General features: G+C 39.0%; 1 protein-coding gene across 1 annotated transcript in view; it reads right to left on the bottom strand.

Annotated features, from left to right (window-relative positions):
• The window catches only part of capn1 (calpain 1), a 32397-nt gene extending 14732 nt beyond the window's left edge, over positions 1-17665 (bottom strand). Inside the window, exons 1-4 of the mRNA XM_028038123.1 lie at positions 17513-17665; positions 11701-12354; positions 8795-8864; positions 5671-5789 (exon numbers count right to left, since the gene is read on the bottom strand). Of these exons, the coding sequence (XP_027893924.1) occupies positions 5671-5789; positions 8795-8864; positions 11701-11958 (447 nt within the window). The 5' untranslated portion in view covers positions 11959-12354; positions 17513-17665. The remainder of the gene's footprint in view (positions 1-5670; positions 5790-8794; positions 8865-11700; positions 12355-17512) is intronic.
• Positions 17666-17855: the final 190 nt, after the last annotated feature.

Below are 17855 nucleotides of genomic sequence, written 5' to 3' on the forward strand. Positions count from 1 at the left end.
AGGTGTAATATAGCAGCTGTGAGCCACTTCGTGATGATTTTTATTGATCTTTCTGCCGGATGAAACAACCGCACACCCGGGAAAAGAGAAAATCACCTTTTTCTGACCGTTAAAAGCTACATTTAAAACTTACTTTGAAGCGTTAAGGACCACAGTCCGCCTTGTTTTATACGTTTGTCTGCACCGTGTGGGCTTACGTAGGGAATGTGCAGAGACAGCTGGGTTGTTTGTCTACTCGTTTCTGCTCCGACGGTTTTCATGACTGAACGGGCTGATAGAAGGGATCCCTGACGGAGCTCCGTTTTATTTCGCGTTCGACATAATCTCTGTGACTGTGCATGCTATATGCGACTGATGAGTGAGTGTGTCGTCCCTCCATTGGGATGGCTCTGTTCCCCTCAGCTGGCAAAACGCCCAGCGGATCAAAAGTCTAATTATCTTGAAAGGGCTCAGTGACCCAGCGAGCTGAGATGGTGGAGTTATTACAAAGGATACAACCAGATTTTCTCCGTCTCATTTCTTCTTTTTTTTGTGAAGAGCAAGACTTTTAGAGAACATGTCTAAAGAGGCAGAAGATTGTAGATTCTTCAAAGTGTAAAATAAACCTCTTTTGGTGCTACAAGGACAAATGGCCGGAGAAACAAATTCAGAAATAAAGACATAAGAGACACAACTTTGTCTGAAGCAGTTTGAAAACGGATCAAAATAACGACTGAAGTAGCCCTGTAGCTAAGTTTGGACCGTTCCAGGTGTGGCCGTATTTACTGTGCATTGCATTTGTATTGATGCACCAGTAAATATTGCAAGTCTTTTTCTATGTTACATGATTATTTTTTTTAATTCTGGTTTATAATAGTTCTTAAAAAGGAATAACTTCAAAATCGGAAGCTACAACTTCTAACTTAAAGTCAAAACTCAACTATTTTAAAGAGGAAAAAATACATTGAACATAAGGTAGCTGCATAAGTGTGTACACCCTCATTTAGCTGGGGATCTAATTTTATTCAGAATTAACCTTCACACTCTAATGTAAAGTAGGCCTCAACAGACACATTATGTCATTTGATTAATCCCACATAAAGTAATAGTTTGTTCCAGCAGACTCTTCCTGTCATTTACTTAATCTTAGTAAAACATCAGAGACGCCTTCCAAATGAGTGGGATCACATTGGCAAAAGGCATTAGGTAGAAGAAGGGTAAAAAATATATATTTTCCAGGCATTACCAACACCATGGAACACTGTTCAGACAGTCATAATCAAGTAGAGATTATCTGGCGCAGCAGAGACATTAGCAACAACTGAACAAACCTCCAAAACCGAAGGAAAGGTGACAAAAACTGGTCAAGTGGATGACGTGAAGGCCTACAGCAACATTTGATGAGCTGCAGAAATTTTCAACAAGTGCTGGCTGTGTAGTATATGAGATAATCTTTAGTATTCTTTGTATGTTGTGGCTGTGGACTAAGCTGGCAAGATCTTTTGTTTTTTTTAAAAAACAATAGCTAAACCAAGTTAAATGTTGCAAAAAGACATTTGAAATCTCCCAAAAGAGCAAGATCAACTTTTTGGCCATAATTCTTAAAGGTATTTTCGGATGTGTGTCAGCCAAACATTGGCGTAATGTACAGGACATGCAGTTACGGTGAGAAACCTCTTTCTAAAACTGCAGTTTGTGTCAGTTTTTCATTTCACAATAGGCCAAGTAAGCATCCTGCATCTGCTTTGCTCTCAGTTAGCGCCTTAAAATCACTTCAAATTTGATGCAAAATCATCACAAAGTACAAAGTGCAAACCCACAGTTTAAGCCTGGTTAATCTTTATTTATCTGGGAGTTTGTGAACTGTAGCTTTCATTTGTGACTTTGACTCTTAAACACAACACTGACAATAAAAGTGTTGTGTTTTTTAAAGAGTCAAATTTGCAGTACTTCTAAGCACTTTTAGCACAAAAGTGAAGTAAAGCAACCAGATATTTGTTACTTAATGACGCTTCTCTATTTGCAAAACAACTCCTTTAATGCAGGCTGTGGTTACAATCATTAGTTATAAAACATGCAAATAATAATAAACCACAAGCTTATTCAAATAATCTATCAGACAAAGAAGGGCATCAGTCATATCTTACATACGGAAACAGAGTAAACCTCTGCTGTAATAAAACTCCATGTTGGACTGACCATGTGTTCGCTTCCTGTTAGCTTTCTGAAGATAAGACCTTTTAAACCAAGCCCAGATCTGTGTCAGTGCTACAGATGCCTTCTTGTTGCAGTTTACATGTAATTGTTGTTGCACACAATAAAGCAAAGTTCAACTGATAAGCTGCAGTCACCTCCCAACGGCTGCATCCATGCGTAACCGCAGAACAGATTCGTTAATTATGTTGCAAAGCAGCATGACCGGGTCAGAGAGAGAAGGAAGGATCAGCTTGAAAGATCCTGCAGAAGTGCACCACATAAAAAAAACATCTTTTAACATTTAACAGTTTCTATTATTTATGAAACAGCAATTTAATTACAGGTGGCAATTATCACTGTCTGACTGCCTGGGTGTGGAAGAGAGAGGCTGATTATCTTCAGTGATTTGGAAAGTAAAAATAGGAGGCAGAGACATAAAAGCTGCGCTTTGAACTCTTAGATCTGTCAAAAACAGAGCAAAAAAATAAATAAAAGTTGGTTGACAGGATCAGATGGCACTCTGAAAACAAATCGGAAATGTGCTTTTATGGTTTTTCTTTCACAGATTAAACCACATCTTATGATTACACATCCTAAAAAAACTAAACAAAAAATATATATAAAAAACGGTATTCTTTTCCACTTCTTGTTACAATTGTTCGCTACACTAACTTGTTTGTTTTTCAGTAAGGCTTGCTGAAACACCATTTCATATTTATATTTTTCACAGATCTCAGACAGATGTTAGTGATTTTACAAACTTTTAATCAAACAACTACTGTTTGTATTAATAACTAACCTCCTACTCCAAATGGAGGAGTCTAAAAACCAGGAGAGACTGGATCAGCTTCCTTTCGTAGGAGTGACCCAAATAAACTCAGAGAAATCACTAAAACTGCAAAAACATCTATTAAAATGTATTTTTCATCCTTAAGATTTGCTCAGAGTTCATTCGACTTCACCCAGAGTTGTTGATTTAGAAATTATTTTTTAAATCCTATTGAGAGACTAGGTGCATTCTGGTTTCTTATTCCCTCCTTCGTCATTTTGTTTTGTTTATTTTGGCCATGTACTGTTGTTCATATCTGTGCTTGAGATGTGTTTTTTAGTCAAAGACCCCATAATCGCCCAGTTAGGCATTAAACGTAAAAGAACTGAAACCGAGTGAAAACCATTATTTAAAATATACCTTTCAGGGTCAATTTTTGAGGTTTAGATTTCAACGACCTGATCTACACACTGTATCCTCAGTGGTTTAATTAATCAAAGTTGCTAAAAGACTCAATTAGAGTTGCATCTTCTTCTGAGCAGGTAGAGATTAATGGAAAGATTTGCCCACCGTGTTCAATCAAATAAAAGAAAATCTGAGGTAAATGAAAATGCTCTAAAGGAGGATTAACGCTATCCTATGTTCTCCAATGAAGAAAATAGATTTTAATATCAAAGCTAAAATCTAGCCGCTGCTCTGTAGTAGTTGCTCAATAGTTTTCTTCCACTGCAGCCTTCCTGACAGTCGTACCCTCTCTGCTACGGCCACAAGAATCATCACCTCTGTGCTTGAATGGTTCCAAACGTTCTGTTGAATTCCTCTCATTCATTCATGTGGGACGTTTCTGAACAGTTACCGATTTCAATCTTGCTGCTGCTGTGGAGGAGGAGGAGGAAATCCCACCAGCACTTCAATGATCTTGGCGACACGAGAGCAGAGCAACACACACCTCTGACCATGATTCTCACAATTCATGCTGCAGCTGGTGTGAAAATATACAATAAACCTTGAAAAGCTATGTACAGGCCTAGTTGTTGTAATACACAAGACACCATTACCCTGCCACCACTAAGACAGATCTCCATAAACTCCCAAGAGATGCTTTGCACATGCTAAAATAAGTCTGGGAACTGCCATTCTAGCTTAAACTAATGAGGAGCAGACTGTGTTCCCAGGATGACCAGCTAGTCTGCTAGCATGCTAATATTGCTGTGCCAAATTATCAATGAAAAAAATAAATACATAAATCAGTCTTTACAGAAATATAATCTAAATTGCTTGGAGTTTCAGTTCTTTTAACGTTTTTAAGCCTTATTTAGACTATAAATATGGGTAAGTGTAGACAATAATTCAAAGATGTCTGTCCAATTAAAATGAACTAAAAAATCTTTTACAAAAACAGGTGAGACAGTTCTTCTGAGTCCTGTGCTATTTTGCTTGTTGAATCACGGAGAACGGACATCAGATCTCTAAGCACAGCTCTGAACAATTGAAGCTGAACACACCCACAAAGTCAAACAATCTCTAATTCACACCAACATAAAACATTCTGGAAACTCAAAACCCCTGAGATTAAAAATCAATGCCGTCCGGTCCGACAACTCAAACGACACAGTTCCTTCACCAACTTCCTCTTTGCATGTTGTGAACTTACATCGTCCCGTTGATTAAATTACAATTTCACTCAAAGTTATTTAACTCAGAGCGTCATTCTCAGATTGTTGCCACTTATTTAGCTCAGAGAAACATAAAAAAAATGACATCACTTCCTAAAGCTTTTGGGTGTTCTCAATAACAGGAAAAGTTCACTATTCATGTAAATATACTTTAAGAGGATTGTTAGCGCTGGCAATAAGTGTGACACTGATTATTTGCAATAATTTCCTTATTCGGGATTTTCCCCTCATTTAGTAAATGGATGCAAGTTAAAGGTTTGGTTTTATGTTATTGATAATCAGTGTGACATTTTGCTACTGCAACAGATGAATTCATGTCAAGGCTTTTAAGATACAGTTGCCACAAGTGCCAGTGAGTGTAAAAAGGTGCGGCATGCTCAAGATAATCTTGCTGAAACTCAGCTCAGAAAGACAAAAACTGAAAAAAATATTTGCATTTAAGGGAGTCGCAGCTTTCTGGCTACCTTCACACTTAAATCAGGTTTGACCTATGACCTTTGGAACCGTGTTCAACAAGGCTGCATTTCTAGAAGAAGTGCTAATCTTGTTGTGAAGGAGAATATGAAACATCTTTCACAACCTCAAGATTTCCTGGAAGCCATTTTACCTGCCTGGCAAATATTTCCATGAAAAGCTTAAACCAGAGTTCCCACGCGCTCCGCTGAGCAGGGGAATCTGGTTGAGTCAGCCACCGCCTTCAAAACCGAAGAAGCTCCCATGGCTTCTGGGAATTATACTGGAATTATTCTGATCACATTTAAAACCTTCAATAAAATGTGGGAGATATAAATATTATTTTATGCCTCCTGTCAGAAATGTTCCACATTTATCCTCCCTAGTATTTTAATCCCAGCGGGTAAAAAGTGTCTTAAAATAGAAAATCTGCACAGTAGAACATGGAAACAGGGAAAGCTGTTGGCGGCAAAATATTTTTGTGCTGCTCTGAAGGTACACAGGGAAAGATTGATCAAATACTAAGACAGGTCTGCGACAGACAAATGGAGGGGTCGTCTACGCTCTTTCTGTAAACACAGGAAGTGGAGCCGTTACCTGAAAGTGGAAGATGCCAGCATAACCCTGCTGAAAGGTCTGTCCATGAGGAACCACCCTGTGGAGGAGGTTATCGTTCAGCGTCAGCGAGGCGATGGCCGCCAGCAGCCAGCAGTCTCCTGCAAACCGACAACAGTAAAAAATAATCAATTCACCTTCCTCCAGTGATGGATGAAGCCGATACACTTACAACTGGCTCAGTTCAACTTCACGTCTTAAAGAACTTCTAAAAGTATATTTGTGGATTGTTCTCACGTTTTGTTACAACCACAAACTTTTTCTCTTTTTTGTGCTAGACTGACAAAGTAGTGCATAACCAGGAAGTAGAAGGAAAACTGCAGTCTTAAAATAAATGTTTTACAATCAAAATTCTGTAAAGAGTTTTGTCCGTTTGCATTCAGCCGCCTCTGAACTGACCTGTCACGATTACAGATTTTGATGGCCGATAAATTGTCCCAGAAGTCATTGCGATAAACGATAATATTGTTGTTGTTTTGAAACCGCCTTCCAGTAATATAATATTGAGGGCACGATAACACAAGAACACATTCTCAAAGATCAATAAGCTTTAAATTCTAATTAACATTAAAGACATTTTAAATATACAAAATAATAGACAAAACAGCAAATAAGATGAACCATGAAGATTCTAGAAACTAAATTGTCCTTCAAAAAAAAAACATCTAATTGAGACCAAAGCATCAAACTGAAGACCAATTTTGGTAGAAAGAAAGAGGAAAAAGAAAAACGATAAAACATGCACATGGGAATTATCGAGATTATTTTAATTTATTATGCGATTCATTGATTTAATGTTTATTGTGACAAGCCTACCTTTGTATCATAAAACTGTAGATGCACCTTTAGCTGCACCTCTTCCTGCAAGTCTTTGGGCTAAATATGATTTGATCTTAACCTGTTCGTTGCATGTGGGGCTGAACCTTTCTGGCTGTGGTATCGGTGGACAACGTGTGACCATTTTTTTACAGCACCCAACAGTTTTTTTTTTTCCCAGGTAATTTATAAATTAGAGGATTTCTGAAAGCAGCTTGTTGAACTGGACGATTTAGAAGTAGCTGATTAAAAGAGGGGCAACAAAAACACACAAACTCAGCTGTGTATGCACTTTGTATAATTATGCTAAAAGTACATCGATTCTAATCTGAAACATTAAGGGTGTGTGAATAATTTAGTGAGTCACTGCAGAATTACTAAAAAAAAAAAAACTTTCTATAAACAGTTGCGGTTCTGTGCTTCGAATTAGCACTGAAACTCAGAAGCAATAGCAAGAATCACACTGTGGCTTCAGCTACAGGAGCCACTTCTGCTCAATCGTCATGCAACAGTTTCTTTATAATTCAAGAGAAAGAAAACCCTGACTGACACTTTTCATGTCGAAACACATGGCAGCTCAAGCTTTTGTTCAGCCTCCGACATGTTGCAGAACAGCTCTTCTTTTTAAACATCAGCTATTATCTGGATTTCAAACACCTTTACACATCCGCATCACATGCCTCGACTAGCGTCTCCATTTGCTTTGCTGTAGCTAAATCTAGAACTTGATTGCATTTTTTTTTTTAAACTAAGAGCTGTTCATGTAGAAATAACAAGCTGTGCTGGTAATATTTTCCTTTTATTCAACAAAGAACCACTGACAGAAGCACAACATACCCCGGCATTGGAAAAGAAAACAGCTCTTAAAGTTTCTGTGCTTAATTATTAATGTGTTCCAAGCAGATACATTTTTGTGGTAATAATTTTGTTTCTATTTCTGTTTCTGCTGAAAGGGGCTTTAACGAAACGGCTTCATCGGGAAATGGTCGGCGTCGCTTCTCACACCGGCCTGACCTTTTTAAGACATTGCGAGGGGAACAATAACACTGAAGAAAAACTGAAATATACATGATGATTAGATAAAGTTGAGTTGAGTGTGTCAGTTCAAAGTTAGAATGGGGAAGATCCGTTTTCTGTGACATGCTGTCTGAAGGGCAGGTGATTCAGATCACATCAGCCCAGTCAGGACCGTGGTCAGAAACATCACCTGGTGGTGTTCACTGCTATTTCATAAGCCACCGTTACAGTAAATAAACCTAAATATAAAAAGTAAGTGTCCCTCACTTTATAAAGTTTTAAATTACAAAATACAAACTATTGTGGATTTTTGTATATCAAACAAGCCAAAATTAGAACTTGAAGGAAGGACAAACAATAGAAACAGGAAGTAAGGTACAAGATAATAAAGAGGAAGGAAGGAGAGGCAAACACTAGAGGAGTTTAAAAAAAGAGCAGGGAATGACAGCAGGAAATAAAAAAGAGGAAGGGCAAAGACGAAAGGTAAAGAGGAAGGAAACTAGAAAGAGAAAGGAGAAAGTGACGCAACAGTTGAAAAAGTATAAGAATATACAGGGGAATGAAGGAAGGATAAATAAATACAAAATATTTTTGAGAAAGTATAGCTTTCAGTAATTTCTGGTTCCGAATAAAGTGGAATCCCTGCTGAGAACTGAAGTTTTTCCATCTATGTCCTCGCTAAAAGAAGAGGAAAGGAACTCCATATCTGACACGTTATAGGTAAACATTGACCGACCAGGAGCTTGAAATTCTGTAAAGCAAAATTTCATGTGGGGCTGGTAAGTTTCTACGCTAAGGGATCAGATGACGCAGATTTAAAAGAAGAAAAGAACAAAAACACAACTAGTACTGGTGCAGTTAATTTAAACTCACACTGCAGATGTAGGGGGAAAACACGTAGCAGCAGATAAAAAGATAAAACAAGAAAACATAATCTTCCCAGCGATCCAGAGAGGAACAACCACACCCCCATGCCTTCAGTCACTGATGGGATTGTTGCTGCCATTAACTCTGGTTACTGTTTGTTGTCTTTCCCATAGTAGGAACTTCTGGGTCAGTGCTGACTTGTCCTCACCCTGGACTTCTGCAGCCAACTGTGTGCTTTTTATTTTTCTTTCCAACAGAAAGTACACCTGAACCAGTTGTTCAGGAGACATGAGTCTTTTTGAGGAATATTTATCCGACACAGTGAGAAATAATGTAAATTTCTACGATTCTTCTCTAGGTATGTGGAATATGTGGGTGAAACAGTGGCTGTCCCACCAGTACTCACCCAGGGATCCCTGACAGATGTCTGTGCGAGTCGCTCCGTCCACTATGAACTCCGGCTGCTTGCACAACTCCTGTTGGGAACACACAAAGCAGAAATTATTTTAGCAACTCATTTTTAAAGTAAAGCAGCTTGTCTTATTCTCATGACCCTGTCGATAGCAAATCAAAGCCAAAACAGGTGGTTTCTTCATGATTACAATGTAAAAAACAATAAATAAATAACATAAAATTATTTTTTTTTGCTGCGACAGACTGGCGACCTGTTCAGGGTGACCCGGCTTCTCGCCCGGAACGTGAGCTGGAGACAGACGCCAGCACCTCCTGACCCCACTGGGGACAAGGATGTTAGAAAATGGATGGATGGAAATTTTTATTGCCTTTTTGAACACATAAATTCATGCAGCCTACTACATGAAAAGTAGCCTCAATTGATACTAATGCACATCAGCTATTTCTGTGTGGCGCATAGGAACATAAACAAAGGCAAAACAATAAATGTAATAAAACATTACATTTTTAGAAATATTCCAGTAGCTGCTTTATGTCCTTTTGAGCTTTCAACTTTAGTCTGTTGTGAAACATGCGGGATTTGGAAAATGTTTGTTACCGTTAACACCTTAACTTAATCTAACGTTTAAGTTAATATTACATAATTCAGATTTATCGTATGAACTATTTTGACTCAAAATCCTCTTAAGTTCAAAGCAGCGCGTTACACGGTCTTGTGCTGCAGTCAGCCGTGAAGAGTCTCAAATGAGAGTGAAACGATGGGCAAGGAGAGTCGGAGGCAAGTTTCGCTTTAAAAACCACCGTGATGGACGTTTGGATAAAACCAAAGCGGTATGTAGCCTACTGAAGCACAACCAGTTTATAGTTAACATTTTAAATTTACATTTGAAACAGATCGATCTCTTTTAAATCTTACCGAATATAAAAACTTAGAAAGTTGAGATGTTTGATTTGAGACGATTTTTTTTAAACTTGCCGTTTTTTCCACAGTCCAAGCTTACAAAGTCAAGTATAGTGATTAATCATAATTAACTGCAATGCTACAGTGTGAATAATCTGATTAAATCTTTTAAATTGATTGACAACGCTGGTTTTTAACCCACCCAAGGATTCAAGAAAACACACCACCATCACACATTAAAATTGTTTTTGGGGCGATGCGTGACGACCCTGACCCAGTTAACACGGAGTAAATATTACAGACCAGATAACATATTAAGAAACACTGAAGTTTCTACATAGTTGAGATCACGATACGCCTTAGAGACGACAGCCTTGGATAGATCCATGACATATTTATGGACATAAACTCTTGGTCAGCCTACTGAAACGAAAGCTGCAGGAGGCGATAAAAGGCTGCAGTCACGAAGACGATCACGACCCTGGGGGAATCGGATCACAGTTCTTGGCTCAGTAAAACTGAAAGATTGTCACGATTCGTGGGGAGAGAAAATGGTGACGAGCGCGCCGTCTTCAGGGCTTCTGTGATCACACTGAGTTCTCTTGAAATACTCGACTACAGTGAGAGCTCTGGTGTATTTATGAGGAGTTAATCAGAGACGGGAGGCAGGAACGGAGCAAAGGAGGAAAAAAGGAGGAGAAAATTGCTGCAGACTCACTAAACTGGAGGAAAGAACCCCCAATCACTCGGCTCTGAAAGTGTAGTTGCCTGGCAACAGATGAAAGTCATGACTGTGGGCAAAGTTTGCTTCAGGGGGTAATCAAATAATCCTGGGGAAGACTTCGCAAAACTACTACAAAGTCATTATCTGCTCTCACACACAAAAAAAATTCACATCTCTGTTTTTGTTGAGGTTGGGATTGAACATTAAGCTTTTCAAAAACAGTGTTATTTTTCATACTGGGCAATACAGCGAGCACGGATTAAAGCTGTTATTTCCTTACATTGCTCAATAATTGCTGGATAAAAAAGTTTTTAGTTTAAGCAAAGAGTTTATGTCTTAAACCATGGCACGTCCACTGAAACTAAGAGGTGCCAGAAAAATGCAAACAGCCATTTGTTACTGAAGAAGATGTGATCAGGCAGTCGACATCATAAGCATTTAAGGTGATCACCTTATGTTCCTATTTATTCACACACATTTCTCAATGTCTTTAATTGGGCTATTATGTGATAACTGGACACAATGGCAACCTAAAACGTCTGCCATGCAACTATTGACTTCAGAAGTTACCAAGTTGGTGTGTAGAATCCCTCTTGTTGCAACTTAATCTCAGTATTAATCCAGCTGAAGATCTCATAAGTCTACAGAACAGCATCAAGTAATGGGGATGGAAATACATTTATAGACTCTTCGGAAGAAAACTGGTTAAAGGCTGCAAATGTCTACAGACTGAGGCAAGTCAACCGTCAACATTCAACCAGAACGTAATCGTTTATTAAAGCAGTATCATGCGATAGAGAACGGGCCAGATCTAAATCCAAATGAGTATTTGAAGCAATATTTGAAAATTTATATTCATAAAGGCCTTACATTTATGTCTGAAATTGGAAGAACTGGCAGAAATTAGACATATTTCAAAAATGACTTGCAGCTCTAACAGCAGTGACCGGTGGTTCTTCAAAGTATTGACTCAAGGGGCTAAATACCAGTGGATTTGTCAGATATACATTTGATTCATTTTCATTGAATTTAATATATTTTTAAGGTTTGTGGTTGTACCGTGACAAAAAGCTGAAGGAGTGAAACTTCTTTTAGACACTGTTGAGCTCAGAGTTGACTTTTGACCACCTCAGAAAAGTAATATATCACTCAAACTTGTGTCTCCATTTCCAACATTCTTCAAATTCAGCACGAATAACACTAACCATCCCATCCCTTAATGCATCTACAACAACACGGTAAAGATCCACCCAGAGGTTCCCCCCTTTCTTACCGAGGGCCTCATCCAGCGGACGCCGCTGGTCTTGGAGGATCTGGGGCCGAGCTCGTTGTATCCCAGAGACGATGTGGCGCAGGGGAACAGATTGTCCTCGAACAGCGTCCCGCTCTGGAGGCACTGCGCTTTGAGAAACTCGTAGTCCTGACCCAGAAACTTCACCGCGTTGTCGTTCTGTCCGAGGCCGCCGTCGCGATCCCACTGATTCCTGAGCTTGGCGGCCATGCCTGTGGCAAAAATGGGGGCCTCCACCATCTTGACGGCTGACTATAACTCTTTTTTATGACGGTTGTTCAAAAATGAAAATAGGGCGATAATAAGCAACCAATTATTCAGGAGGCAGCTGTAATCTATTGCACCAACAGCCTTTTATAAAAAGCACTCGGGCAGCACTTGTGTAAATGTGATGAGGCGCTGTGATCGCTTTGAGCCCAAATCATAAATTAAAAGGAAGCACAAGTTGCCATTAGGAAGCTATTAAGTATTGATGAGTGGAGAATTGAGCAACCACAAGCGGAGGATCTCTAAATGACAAAGCTTTTGATGGGAGAGGCGTGGCGTCCTCACTTCAGACCCCAGTGAACGGGAGCAGCAAAAGGATGTGTGTTGACCGGGTGTCAGGTTTGTCCCTTTAGCACCAGCTGCTAAAACCTGGAATAAGAAAAATAAATGAATAAAACACACAAGAATTTCAGAAAGAATGCAGAGAAACAAGTACATGTACATCTCCTAAGGCAGCAGCTAAAACAGCTTCTCTGAAACATGCAGAGGATTTTTCTTTTTTAAGTCAGATCAGTTTGCGTTTCAGCTAACCACTGCTTGCCTTCCAGAAGAGATAAGACACAAAAACAAATCTGTGCTACTCCTGTGGAGCAGCGCTGAACGTGGACAAAACATCAGAAACAACTTGCATCGAGAATTAGATCAGCCGCTCTGTGGGGAGCGTATGTAGTGTGCAAGAGGCTTAGAGATGTGCTTGTTGTGAGAACTGTGCATGGCACCAGAACAAGCAAAAGCTCTCTCAGAATCTTTAAACAAGCAGAACCATGAAGTGTCAAAAACGCTCCAGAACATTTCGACAGAACTGGAGCTGCCGAAAACACAGCGACAAAAGAAGCGGCCATTTATTTTTAACACCACGCTTGTTTGTTTTTGTAACTCTGCAGCACCACTTCCTGTTTCAACATTTACCTTGCAGGCACAGCAGCAGCTTAGCTTAAAGCAGATACCATTGGCTAATGCAAAGCTTCTTCAACTTTGTAACAGTTTCCGCTGTGAGCCACACCCATTTCAGTGACCCGCTTCAGTGACAGATTCCCGTGAGTCCAAACAGAAAGGAGAACGCTCCTCCTCTACAACTGTTGGTAGAAATAAACAAGAGCTAGCATCAGTGCTACACCTATACTCATGGGAAGAAAGCAATTCTAGAGTTTTATAAATTGGGACAGGATTGTTTACTTGGGTGGGTGAAAGACTAAAACTTTATCACCAGATTTTATAATACTTTTGTAATAATGATAAAAACTATAACCTCTTTTAAATCTTTTTAGGTAATTCCTATCATAGCCCCACAAACTCAAATGTTGCCCATAAAAAGCATGCCCATTTTATTTGGCTTCTTCAGCACACTAGTCACAGAAAGAAGAAGTGTGTTTTGCATTACTAAGATGCAGGCATTTACATTTATTTATTTATTATATTTTCAAATTTATTGACGCCCTCATGGAACAAACAGTAAAATATATATATATATAATTTTAAACATTACAGGAAATTGTTGTGACAGTAAGTCAAAAATAATGCAGTTTTCACTATATGCTAAATGACCATCCGTATTGTTTACTGGTCTAGAAGATATTCAGTGTCAGAAAACAAGAAAACAGCAATAAGCAGGAGGTCAACAGCACCTGGCTATCAATCTGGGAAGTTTTATAAATCTGTTTCTAAACCATTTAAAGTTAATTATTCTTCAGTGAGACTTTGCTAACAAATTTGTGACAATAAACTATACGATGGTTAAAGAAATCACGCAAGAAAAGCAAGAATTATACCTCAGACTTTACATATCTTCTGTAGCGTGTTAAAGCTCAAGTGTAGCTTGTTTGGAAGGGTAACCATGAGAATGAATATACTTTATAGAAAGTATTCAGGAGGATTTTTTTCAAAGTTGCGTCTGACTTAGCAATAAGACTCTGCCCTTTGGTGAAATGAGGTCAAAGTAGATGCGCTTGGTCATAATACACAGCACTGTGTTTGTCAAAGGACAAAACACCTCATACTTGACGTCTGTCAAGCCTGATAATTTTGGCTTGTTTTGTAGCCAAAAGACTGAAGCATTCAAGTGGTAAATATCAAGTGGGCTAACATAGTTGAGTCATCCTGCAGAATTAGTGCTCACAAGCATAACAGCAACTATGCAGCAGTGTGACTTATAAATACAAGGAAGTTTTATAATTAAGGGGAAAACATCTGCCTTGGCTGAAAGGCAGTAATGGGGAGCGGAGCATCAAAAGAGTGTCTGCAAACTTTACTAGAGTGAAAAAAACGCCGTCATAAAAAACAGCCCCAAAATTCCTCCATGATGACTTCAAGAGACGTGACGTTTTTTTCTTCTTAAAGGTAAACCTACAAGCTCTCGACTCCCAGTGTACTGTAGACACTTCGCGCTGAATTTAAAATATCTGAAGAATTTAGTAAACTCCAGAATACTGCAGAAATATCTGGTGTTTATTTTAGTAAACACCAGAATACGACCTATTGGTGTTATTTGAAAGTAAGCAATGGCATTTCTAAACGCAACAACAAGGAAAAGAAAAATCTGGCATCGGTTTTTACTTTTAGTAAACATCGGCTCTGGGATTTTTTCATCCCGACTGGTGCTGCTACAAGCCATCCGGTCGTTTCATTCCTGTCCCTACAGTAAACGGCACTGGCAGGTATGCTGTTCATTTTATGTGTGTCATCCATAAATAATTTAAGAGCGCATAAGGCTATAGGACGGCACTTACAGCGCTCGGGTGATAACACACCAACACTTAGCAGAATAAGCACTCTTTACAACGGATGCAGCAGACCGTGAGCCCAGGAGGAAGGATCTTTCTTAGGACAACATATTCTCTGCAAATACAACTTAAAGGCAAGATGGAAAAGTTTACAGTTGTCAATCTACCAAGCAAATCAGGACGATTCACAAAAGCAAACCTTCATTTTAAATACTCCCGGTCTAAAACGTAGAAAAACAAGACGACATAAAGAGTTCCCTATACACTCGAACATTCTAAATATTTTATTGTAACCCGTCTTGAGAAACTAAATTAATCATACAAATCATAATCATAAATGTCACCCCAGCAGCGCAGAGATGTGAAAACACAACAGAGCTGAAAATTGAGGCTGTTCTTCAGCAGCAGCAGCTAGTAGATTCAGGGTGTTTAATATGCAGAAGATATGTCAGTGCTGCTGTCTGAACAGAGAAGAAGTCGTCTGTGTGTTTGTTTTAAAGCCTGACAGTGACAATAATGAAAAAATAAATAAAAAATCAGGAACAAATCGGAATATTATAATATGTAGGACCAGACCAGAACATGCAGAAGATTTTATATCCGCTGCATGTTATCAACATGACCTCTGCCCAGCATAAGTTAAATATGGATATCATGAATATTTTATTTCCTCTCCCATGAAAGCTACAGTGTCACACCTCACTGCACGTGGCGTGATTTATGGGAAGTGACAACATGATAGTGACATATTAACGCATGAATGCAACTAGAGTCAAACAAAGCTGGGTGGAAACGAGAATCCCCCTGAAGGAAACCAAATTGTTTGTGGTTCTACTGGGAGATAAACAAAGGACTTTCAGTTAGTGGGCCTAGTTAGTCAAAAAACAAGGACGTGCTGCACTCCAAACAGCACAAAGGTCCAACCATGATTTTCAACATTTCAGTAGCAATCTTAGTAAAACATAGGGAATATTGAAGAGATTCAGCCAAATTTTGAGTGACTTTTGGCACATCTTCCCTAAAGAAAGATTTATCCTCACCTTAAAGGGGCAGCATTACGTATAGTCCAGGCACATTGTGTCATGTTATAGCAATCTAGGAACAATTGTTATAAAAATGATATATATATATATATATATATATATAAAACATAACTTAATAGAAATTTTAATTCTCAATTTAACGCCTTGAAATTGGCCTCCGTCTCTTTAGGAAACTCCTGCTCCTTTTCCCCCCCCCCCCAATATTGAAAAAAAAAAGTCAGTATCGGGATCCATAGAGGCAAATCTATCCAGTCTAATTCTATACTTTGTTCTCTGAACAACGACATGCTTTAGTATTTAATTTGCATTATATTTGCTACTCCTAATTGCACTGTTTGAACCATTTGAAAAGGGTTTGTTACAGTTTATTTTTACATGTTGGACCAAAGTAGTCAACCAATTGCTCTCATTCTTTAATGACCAAACAAATTTAAAGTTGTGTTGTTTTTTTTACATGTTTGACCAAGTTCGTGAAGCTCATCGGTGTATTAAAGTGTGCTGCACCGGCGCAGAGTTAGCAAATAAATTTGCAATTCAGTACATTTATTCCCACGTTTAAAAGCAGAAACATTCCAAGTCAACTCAGTGATGTTTTTTTTGTATCGGATCGGTATCGGTCGATACTAAACCTCAGATATCTGCATCGGTATCGGAAATGTAAAAAAGTGAATCAGCGCATCCTTATAAAATAGTAACATTTTGGAGATTAACACTGTAATATGTCACTTTTATTTCAAAAATGTCACCATGTTGTGACAGTACGATAAACTACTCTGCCTTCCCCCGGTGCCATCTGCAGTCTGAACCCAGTTAAGAGTAATTAGAGGAGGCTGTATTTCTACATACCGTGATACAGATAGTTTTGTGGAGGAACTATTGTGTGAGGAGCAGCTTAAAGTCCTTCAAGGCCAACCCCAGTCATCAAAATACAGCATGACACTACTTTTCTGCTGATGCATGTCAGAGTCCAACAGGCATCCTCCTCCTTCCCACCGCAAAGCCAGGGGCAGCATGCACATAAACACTGTATGAATGTGACGAGGGGTCTGAGCAATGAATGAGCTATCTGACCGCCCGCGGGGTATTTCTGCATGCAGAGCTCATATTCCAAACACTGCTTACAGTGAACTGATACATCTATGAAATGCTTTGGAGAAAATAGACCTGCAGAGAAACCAGACACTCAGAGTATCCAGAAAGATTGTTATCTTTATCTAATCGGAAGATAAGAGTGGGCGAACTGGTCTTGCAAAGTACAAAAAAAAAAAAAAAAAAAAAAAAAACTTCCTTCTGCTCGCTTGCAGCTGCTTTAATGCCGGTTTTGTTATTTGTTTAACTTTTTTTTTTTTAAGCAAACATATGGCTCGCATAGATAAGTAAGGGTCCCGGAAGAGGACATGTCCAAAAGTTCTAATCAAACTCTTAAGATAATCCTGTTTGTTTCAGTGTCATCAAAATAAACATCCGTGGCTCATTTGAGGTGCGCAAGAAAACAAGTCATGACATAGAAGGAAACAACCCCGGAAATATGTTCGGACTATTTTTTTTTATTTATTTTTGGTCGTAAAGTTTTTAATAAAAAAAACAATTGGAAACAAATGTTGCTCTTGCAGCAGAAGACAGTTTTGAAGTTTTCAAATTCGTTCCATAAATTTCAACATCTTCCTGTAAAGAAAGTTCGGGCAAAAAGCAGCCCGTTAATCGTCGCACCGCAATAAAATGCAACTGCAGCGCCCAGATTCAGAAAATTCGTGCTAAGCTTACCTCTCTGCCCGTTTCCTTAAAGTACAGTAGTTAGCTTTCAGTTGGCCACTCGACGCTTTTCTGTTCCTGTCCATGTTTTGCGTGGCTTACGCCGCTTTCTTAAATATCTGTACCCCTGCGTTTTTAGCAACGCCCTGCAGCCTCTCCCATGCCCCGGAGCGGCCCCCTCTGCACTGCGCCTGCGCACTGCACGCTCATAAAACAGCTCAGAGGAATTCACTTTCATAAAGCCAGATAGATAAACAGCCTCTTTGTTCTGGTCCACTTCTTCCTTCTGCTTGTTTTATCGAAAGTAAGGCCAGTCGACTGTATGAAGAGATAAAACACTGCAAAATAAATCCAT

This window comes from Xiphophorus couchianus, chromosome 14 (genome assembly GCF_001444195.1).
Source record: "Xiphophorus couchianus chromosome 14, X_couchianus-1.0, whole genome shotgun sequence".
NCBI classification, from domain to species: domain Eukaryota; kingdom Metazoa; phylum Chordata; class Actinopteri; order Cyprinodontiformes; family Poeciliidae; genus Xiphophorus; species Xiphophorus couchianus.